This window comes from Vombatus ursinus, unplaced genomic scaffold, assembly GCF_900497805.2.
Source record: "Vombatus ursinus unplaced genomic scaffold, bare-nosed wombat genome assembly UNPS02014882.1, whole genome shotgun sequence".
Classification (NCBI taxonomy): Eukaryota; Metazoa; Chordata; class Mammalia; order Diprotodontia; family Vombatidae; genus Vombatus; species Vombatus ursinus.
In genome coordinates this window covers 1,053,042-1,062,416 of record NW_020954660.1, presented here as the reverse complement: position 1 = coordinate 1,062,416, position 9,375 = coordinate 1,053,042, and the positions used below count along the sequence as shown (strand labels likewise).

The 9,375-nt window shown below is 49.3% G+C and overlaps 1 protein-coding gene across 3 annotated transcripts in view; it reads left to right on the top strand.

Moving 5' to 3' along the window:
- The window catches only part of LOC114028440 (heat shock factor protein 3-like), a 56,553-nt gene that overhangs the window by 21,492 nt on the left and 25,686 nt on the right, over positions 1 to 9,375 (top strand). For all 3 annotated transcript variants that reach the window (XM_027842679.1, XM_027842678.1, XM_027842677.1), the window contains exon 3: positions 4,136 to 4,263. In XM_027842679.1, the coding sequence (XP_027698480.1) occupies positions 4,136 to 4,263 (128 nt within the window). The remainder of the gene's footprint in view (positions 1 to 4,135; positions 4,264 to 9,375) is intronic.

Genomic DNA, 9,375 nt, shown 5'->3' with positions numbered 1-9,375 from the left:
GTGTGTGTGTGTGTGTGTGTGTGTGTGTGTGTGTGTGTGTGTGTGTGTGTCTTGCTTTGCTCCAGCATAGGAAAGCCAGGCTTGTGTTTCTGAGCAGGAGTAAATACACCCATCTGAACCAGAGGGCCTGATTGTGCCACAGAGGGCAGACCTCAGGCCATTGGGACTCATTTCTGTCTACTGAATCTTTTGCCAAAGGGATAGGGGCCGTTTCTATAAGTGGAAGTATTTAAGTGGAGGGAGATTGAATATCTACTTGTTGATGAGTTTCCCACTTCAAGGAGAGGCTGGAAAACTCTCAATGAGGAAGCTCCCTCTACCAATGTTAGGCCTTCTCTGCAACTCATTGTCTTAGAGAGTTGCCTGGGCACCCTGAGGGGGTATCCCAGAGCCAATGGCGTTCTGGCCACTGCACCACACTGCCTTTCTCTAGGCTGGTGCCAGGCTCTTAAGATGGTGTTTGAGGAGGATGGGAAATGACTTCACATCCTTTCTGCCCCTTCTGACTTAGGGAAGAAAAGCAGTATTCTGTCTTGGCCTTGACTCACATGGGCCATGATGTGCCAGACTCTGGGGCTTCCTCAAGGCAAAGAATTTTGTCCCCTGTGCTCCCCCAGGAGCTAGGTCCTAGGTAGGCTTTGGACATTCTCTCCAGGTTAGCTCCTGGTCATTGCAGACATGAAAAGTCAGGCCCAGAGCCAAGAATCTTCTCTCTCTTGGCTGGGTTGTTTCAGGAAACCAGTTCCCAGGCTTTTCCAATGTCTGACATGTGAGCAGGTGCCTGAAAAGAAAGCAGCACACACAGGCTATGGCCAACGTCCTGACGTACATTGGGTCCCTCTGGTCCTCTGTGTGGGTGGATTTCTTCCTTCTCAAAAACTCAGTGTTGGCTTTTAAACTGTTCTGAGGCTTTGCTTCCAAGACTTCAGAGAGAGGAATCGAAGGACGGGGGGACCAGGAGGGCTGGGGTTTGGACAGACGGCCTATGTGAAGGGCCTCTCATGCCACACGAGGGGATGAAGGAGGTGCACCTTCCTCTTCGACGGCAGGTCCTGCAGGCCAGGCTGGGAACCCCGGGAGGAGGGCCTGGCCATGGCCCAGGTAGCACAGTGAGCCTCCCCAAATGCTGGCAGGACAAGAAGTTAGTCTATCAGAAAGACTGCCTGCTCTGGGTCCTAGGCCGCAGTTGGTGCTCAGCTCTTACTGATATCTTTGTGTTTTCCTTAAGAGAACTTCAGCTTTTGAGGGAACAAAAGCCAGGCCCCAAGAGTAGGCTACCCTCTGTGGGATTTTGGTGAAGGGGGAAGGAATTAAAATGGCAAGTTAGATGTCTGACCACACGAGGGGGAAGTAATGCTTTCGAAGCTCATTCTGCAAAGGGAACTCTTTGCCTTTTCGAGTGAGTTTGTTTGGGAGTTCTCCCCAGCGCCTGAGGGTGGCCCTGCTAGTCACTGCTAATGTCCAGCCTCTGCCCACAAGCAGAAGTCAGGCTGTTGACCAAAGGCAAGTTTTGTTTCCCAGCTTACAAGACCCTTCTCCTGTGGCCTGCTTTGGAGACCAGAAGGCCACGCCCACCCTTGCCCATGACACACATGGCTAGGCTTTCAGAGATGGAGCGGGTTAGGAGCTGGGGGCTGGCCAGCGCGTGGGGGATGAGACTTGGCTTGGTTCACTCAGCCAGCCTATTCTTTGGACGAGTCTCATAGCCAGGCTGGTCATCAAGTCTCTGTGGCTGAGTAGGCTAGGCCCGCTGTTGGGCTCTGCTAGCACAGCACTTGAGAACACAGAATCATCCCAGGAGGACTCCTCCTAGGCCTCAGAGGGCCTGGGGAAGAATTCCTGGGGAATTTCTCATTGTTGGGCGAGCGCCTGCACCATCCTGAGACTCTGCTGAATCTTATCTTTTGAGGTGGTTTGTCTAGAGAAGGCCCTCCCATGTTCTCCCATCATATACCTCATCCTGGCTTGGGTGAGTATTTGGTTCACTCCAATGCCACTTCATTTAAGAAGTTTTTGTCTCCCATTTCTATAGTAGAGTGTAAGTTGCTCAAGGAGAAGGACTTTGCCTTTGGATCCCCAATGCTTGGCACAGAGGAGGCCCCTTGTCCATTGGCTGACTAGGGGTGAATGAGCATGCAGTAAATAAGGTTACCAGATCCACAGGAATTTGAGGAGAGAGTGAACATTCAGCACCTGAGCCTTGAACAGATCTAGGATTTTTGGAGAGCTTTGTAAGCTCTTTGAGGTCAAAGGTGGTAATTCTGTCTTCATTTTGGTGTTCTGAGTGCTATTCCAACATAGGCCTTAAACTTGGTTTGTTGCTCTGGACTTGAAGAGTGAAGTGGCCTGACCAGCCCAGGGCTGTCCTTGGCAGTCCCTGTGGCCCAAGCCCTGCCAGAGCTTGGGCTTGACCTGAATTGCCTTCCGGGACCCAGGGCTGCCTGGAGAGACTTTTGTCAGGCCTGACTCTGACAGTGTCCTGGAGAAGAGTGGAGTTGCCCCCTAGGCAGAGGGACAGGGACTCTGAGGGGCCCATAGCTCCAGGGCACTTTGACTGGGGTGAAAGAGGAGGAGCGAGTTGGGCCGGGTTTGAGCCCCTGGATGGTTTTCCTTTCCTGCCCTGAGTAAGCCCCAAGACAAGTGGGTGGGCAGCTGTGGCTATTTCCTGCTCAGATCTCCTTGGGTGGGACTCTGTGTCCATCTGCCTAGCTAATTGTGACCAGATATTGCCTCCTGCAAGCCACAAGAAGAGAAAAGCCCATTTGAGACTTTGCATCTGTGCTGAGGTGGCCACCAGCTTGGAGGAGCCCTAACCATCAGGCCTCTCTTGACTTCCTGGGGCTTATGGTTGAGGAGATGGGGATTAGATAGAAACAAAAACAGAACACTTGAGTCCATATAAACGCCTAGAGCTTTCCTGGGGCCTGGCATTAGACTCTTGGTGGCCTTAGGAAATGGAGATTGTGGGAATCACTAGTGTAGGAACACACCCCAGATCCTCACTGGAATATTTAAGGCACTGCTTTTTATGGATAAAAATGGTGTCATATCCCATTGAGCTGTTTTAGAAAGAGTTGTCTTCCCAAGGGAAAGAAGGTAGGTGCACACACATATGTCAAATTTTGGAAACCAGTCAGTGTTGGCGTAGATATATCAAGTAATTGTCCTAGCCCTTGTCACCTGGATACCTTTCTCCTTCCTCCTTCAATCTGTCTGGCCTCTGGACTTGGCATGTGAACTCCAAGGGTCAGATCTCATGTCTGAGCTTAGAGTAGGGGTGATTTAACTGGAGGTCTGTGGACTGTCTGGGGATGGGATTTCAGGGGCTTCATGAACTTGAACAGGAAGGAAAAAACATGTTCTATTCAGTCACTTCTACCTGAAAGTTAGCATTTCCTTCAATAATGAGTTAAGAATTTATTTCAAAACCTTCTGAGAAAGGCGAGAGAGAGAGAGAGAGAGATTTCAGTAGTCTGACCAAGGGCTCCATGACCAAGAGAAAGTTAAGAGTCTGTGGCTCAGAGGAAGCCAGACAGAATGACCAAGCATTCACTTGCTCTGGCTCCCAGGCCCCCTGGCCCTCCACGACTCCCATCCCCAAGGCAGTTGCCATCATCCCCAAACCTCCCCCCACCCCCTGGCCCTAGCCAGCTTTTCTGTGCCCAGGCTGCCTGTCGTGATCCAGGTGCCATTGCTTGCCGAGGTTTGTCCTTCCTTCTCCTGCCTCTTTTTGAGTCATTTCCAAGGGCAGGGCAAGAAACATAAAAGAAACACAATCCAAGTTGTTGAATTTTCTTCCCAGGAAACACTGGAGAAAGAGTTGGTGGGGGGGTCAGCTGAAGTTGACGCCATTGGTTGAAGGAGCTTTGAGGACCATCTATGGCTTTCAATTGTCTCTGCTCTCCCTGTGGCCCGTTATCCTAAAATTGGTCATTATGTGCCATTAAAAAAACACCATGCCAAAAGCCAGGCTTTTGAGCTCTGAATCCCCGTATTTAAAAAGCAGCCTGGTTATTAGAGCCCATTATGGTTCTCAGGGATGTAAAAATGTTTGGCAGTTGTTGCTTAGTTATTTGGGTGATTTTCCACCTTGTGCTCAGCACCGTCCCAGTGACCTTTGCTCTTTCTTTGCCAGATGGCTTTCGGAAGGTGGTTACAGTAGAAAGTGGGATGATTGTCCCAGAGAAGAATACAACGATTGAGTTCCAGCATATGTTTTTCAAACAAGGGGAGGCACACCTTCTGGAGAACATCAAGCGTAAGGTATGTCACCTGGCGCCAGCCTTGGTTTGAGAGGGACCTGGACATTTTTACAGTGGCCATATGGCTTAGGGATCCATGGGGCCCAGGGTGCTGCTGCCACTTGGAGTTCTCCATCAGCCAGGAGACTCCTTCATCAGCTCCAGGCCTCTTCTGGCAGCCCCTCTTACTTCTGATCACTGGCCCTCAGGCCCATGACACTTCCAGGAAGTGGCCAGAGGAGACACTGAATTTTGATTGTTTACTCAACGAGTCCCACGTGTGGTTTAGCAGCAGCTGCCGGGCTGAGTCTGTGCCCTGTCTCTCCAAACCCCCAGAGCTTCCTGTCGGCCAGGGCAGGCTACAGAATTGCCAGCCTGACTTTTCTGTTTTTTGTAGACAGGGTGTGGGTCTGAGACATCTATTGATGTTGTCAACAGTGCACGTGGATGCCATGGTCCCCAACTGGACCGAAATATGTATCCCAGCAAGGCCAGGCCACGCCACTTTGGAACATTGCCTCAGTTAGGTTAGCTCATGGCCCACTCTGGAAAAGCCAACCCATATGTCATCTGTGGTCACGAGGAGGTTTGGGGATGCTCTCCTTTGTTAAGTCAGTTGGAAGAAGGGTGGAGGAAGACGTGGTAAAGTATTAACCAGGGTTTAGGCGAAACATTGGTCTACATGGCCTGTATAGCCAGTGTCTGTTCCCTCTGAGACCTCTTGTGGTTCTCAGCAATGGGACCATAATGGGTATACAGCTTTGGGCCCAGATGTGTGCTGCCCTTCAAAGGAATCGCAGGGTTCCCCAATGTAACAATCATTTCGTGGGTCAGCACATTGCAAGTGGAAGTCAGTGGGGATTCCATCCTGTACGTCCTCCTTGCGCCTCACCCATCAGAACATCTTCATTTGGCACTGATCGCACATGGCCTTGTCCTGCCTCCCTGCTACGTGCAGAGAACTGGAGTGGAGAGAGAGAGAGAGAGAGAGAGAGAGAGAGAGAGAGAGAGAGACGGGGCCATGCACAGCATGAATCACAAGACACACAGTAGGCATGCAGGTATTTTTCCATGATTCAAATGATGCTAGTTGACCCTTATGGAGCACATTTTAGTCCCAGTAGCACAGTATCATATAGTAGAGTGAGCACTGGCTTTGGTGTTCGAGGTCCTGGGTTCAAATCCTGCCTTTGTTCTTTCTAACTCCTATATGAAATGAGGGCATTAGATCATGTCATCTCCAGGGTTCCTTCCAGCTATGGAAGGACCCTCTAATCCCGCTTGGTTCCCATAATGCCTCTATGAACAGGAAATAGTATAAAAATGCATTCTTACTCCCATTTGACCCATGAGGTGACAGGCTCACACATATGAAATCACTTGCCCAGTAAGCTATTTAGTGGTGAAGTCTGTATCCATACCCAGTCTTCTGAAGACCTAGGCTCAAGTCCTGCCTCTGACAGAGACTGGCTTTGTGAGCCTGGGCCAGGCATTTCCCTTCTCACTGCACTCAGGCAGCTGGATCTTGCAGAGGAGGTATTGACTTCCCAGGAGTCCCCTCTGTCCTGGAGAAGTGCCCTCACCCAGGGCGCTTGGTGGTCTGGGACTGGCCCTGATGATATGGCCACACTGGGCCAAAGGCCTCACAGTCCATGCCTGTATGTACCCCAGCCTTTCTATGGCTTCTTAGCTTGTCAACACTGTCATGTTATTCTCTCACCAAGTTGTCGATTCTGCAAATGTGGGGCCCGTCCAACCTGTAGTGTGGTACTGGGCATACAGGGGCTCAGGGAATGAGACAGGAAGACCCAACTTTTTGCTGTGGCTACAGTTGCCTGACTGCTACAGCTCACGCTTGTTTCTGTTAATGACTCAGTGTAATGCATAGATGAGGGTACATGAAGAGGCGGTAAGTGTGCACCATGTTGTTTTACACAGTTCACTTTTTACCTGGGTTATTACTGCTGTTGGTAAGGAATAGTGCCATGGGGGTCCAAGGGAAGGAATCCACTTTAAGGCCCTTTGAAATCAGCGGGGCTAATCCAGCTGGCGGCTCTGCCTGCCATGCAGGCCACCTCCCACCATCAGCCTTGTTGTTCTCGTAAAGGCAAAGGGGCTGTGACCCACCTGGTGCCACTGTGGCCAGGGCACTGCCCCCTCTCTACCTGCAGGATAATTTTGCTTGTATAACCTGCTTTGTAAACACTGAAATGCTTAGTAAACAGGAACTGCAATTTGAATTTGTATTCAGCCTCCAGGAAACGTTCTCAGAAACTCACCAGGCAGAGGGAAACAGAGACGTCTGGCCAGGGGGAGCTTTATGGTGTGGGCTGACTGGGCGCTGAAGTCAGAAGGCTTGGGCTCCGGGTCCACATGTGTCAGTCACTGTTTGAAGTTGGGGAAGTCACTTTGTCTGTTGGGGTCTCAGTTTCCTTGCCTGTAAAATGAGAGGCCAGGACTAGATCCATTAAGCAGCAAGCATTCCCGTAGCTGCTGTGTGTCAGCCACTGTGCTAAGCACTAGAGCAATATTTCCTAAGGAGCTGACATTCTTCAGGGGAGACAGCATGCACATCTCTAAGTCTACATGGAGTAAATATAAAGAGAAGAAATAAAAACTAAATACAGGGCAGGAGGGTGGGAGGTGGGGCGGGCACCCTCTTTGTGTAGAAGAAGGTAGGAGCTAATCTCCGATACAGCTTTAAAAGTCTCTTGGTTTAAAATCAAACCATCAACATACAATATATTGTGCTCCCATTGCTCAGCTGAATCTCAGGTTGCTGATGGTAGAAAAGAGGATAGAAGCCCAAGGAATGGACCCTGGGTGAGGGGAATGTGAGTGACAGAGTGTGGGCTAGTGAGGGTGTGGCTCTGACTGAATAGCCCCCTCTGATCACAGGCCAAAGGGGCAGAAGCTCTGAATTTCAGTTGAAAACTACTTTGTACAGCCCATAAAAGACTTCTCTTTACATTATGCCCAACCAAGTGTTCTTTTACCTTTCTCCCCCAAAGAGAGGGAGCCCATTCCACTCTGGACAGCTCTAGTAGGAAGTTTTCCCTTATGCCAAGCCTGTTTCCCCCTTTGGACCTCGTACTCACTGCTTCAGTTCTGTCTTCTGGGGCCAAGTAAAACAAGTTTCATCCCTTTTTCCACTTAGCCATTCAAATTCTTGAAGACAACTATCATAGGAACAGATATATGTATGTATGCATTCATGCATGTATGTGTACATGTATATATATAGAGGCATGCACATATATACATAAATGTGTGGTTATATATACATATGCGTATGAATACATACATACACACACACACACACACACACACACACACACACACACACACACACATACATATGGTATTGGAAGAGCCTTCAGAAGACCTCAAATTCCTTCCCCCCACCCTAAGTCTAGGTCAAACGTTCTCAGGTCTTTCAGTTCTCAGGGCACGAGCACAAGGGCCTTTACTATCTTGCTTTGTGCTGTCCATTTAAACAGTGGCCTGTAGTTTGCCCAGGGTAGAACCCCTTCCTGGAGGCTGCCACGTGGACACTCCCAACCCACAGGGAGTTTGTAGTCTTTTTCACTTGGGCTTCTGGCTATTTAGCCAGGCCTCCCCCACTTTCTTGTGTTTGTGAGGTGGATTTTTTTGGAACCCAAGTGTAAAACTACACTTAGCCGTCTTGAATTCATCTTAGTGCGTTCATCGCAGTGTGCCAGCTGGCAAAGACCTTTTGGGCTATCATCCAGCATGTTGGCACTCCCTCCCAGTTTGGTGTTGCCAGCACGTTTGACAAGCATGCCATCTAGCCTTTTATCTAAATCATTCATGAAAGGTTAAACATCCAGGACTGAGCACAAGATCCCTGAGGCCTGTCACTGGAGGCCTCCTTCCAATTGGACATTAAACCATTCCCATTCATGGCGCTTCTTTTGGTTTGCTGTTCCCCAGACCAATTATCTTCTCACCTGGCTCACATCACACCACTCCATCTTCTGCACAAGAAGAGCTTGGCTAGGGCAGCTAAGGCTGTCCCTGTGGCGCTTTCTCACTTAGTAGTGACCCTGTTAGAAGAGAAGTCAGACCCTCCCCACATTGGCCTGGGCTGGATGAAGCCAGACTGGCTCATGGTGATGATCACTGCCTCCTTCTCAGATGTTTACTAACCGTCCTTTTAAAAAGACCTGGTGGGATTTTGCAAGGAATCTATGTTAAGCTCACTGGCCCGTAGTTTCTAGTCTTCATTCTCTTCCATTTTGTGACACTTGGGTCATCAGGAATGCCCTTCTCCAGTCCTCTTCTCCATAGTCTGCCAAAGGTCACTGATGGGGCTCAGCAATCGTGCCTGCCAATTCTTGCGATTCTGAGGATGTACTTCATCTTTGTCAGGTGACTTGAAGTCATCAAAGGCATCTAGGTGCTCTCTTAATCTCCATGCTTGATCTTCACTATCAACTCCCCGTTAGTCACTTTTCTTCTGTCCTTTGTAGTCCACAGATCAATCTCCTTGGCAGAGAAAACATAAGCAAGATTAGAATTATGCAGCGATGTCTTCCCCCATTAATGAGTTAACATCCCATCAGTCCCAAGGAAGGGTTCTAGTCTTTCTTTCATCCTTCTCCTTTGCCCAATAGAGTTCCAGAGAAAGTCCCTTTTGCCATCCTTAGCATTTCCCTGCCTGTTTCCACTCATTCTGAGCTTTAGCCCTCCTGACACTGTTATAAGCCCATACAGTGCTTTTGTGGTCCTCTGTTACGCTCTTGGTTCCAGTTTTCTGTGTTGCTTAGTGAGTTTCTTATGAATCCACCTTGATCTCTTTGGACAGTTCCCCTTTTTCCTTCTCATTGGAATGGTTTCCCCTTGTGTCTTCAGAATTTTTTTCTTGAGCATCTCCCATCCTTCCTGGGCTGACTTATCTTGAAGCCTTTTACTAGGTGTGATCCTACCTGCCCTTCCTCTAAGCCTTTGAAATCTGTTGTCCCCAGATCTTAGGTACATGTCAGACTGTTTTTGGCTCTTTCCTTATACATTGCAAACTCCAGAAGATAGTGGTCGTGTCTTCCTAAGGTCCCCTTCGTTTCTACCTTGGCAACCAGTTTCTTCCTGTTGTTGAGAATTGCATCCAGAGTAG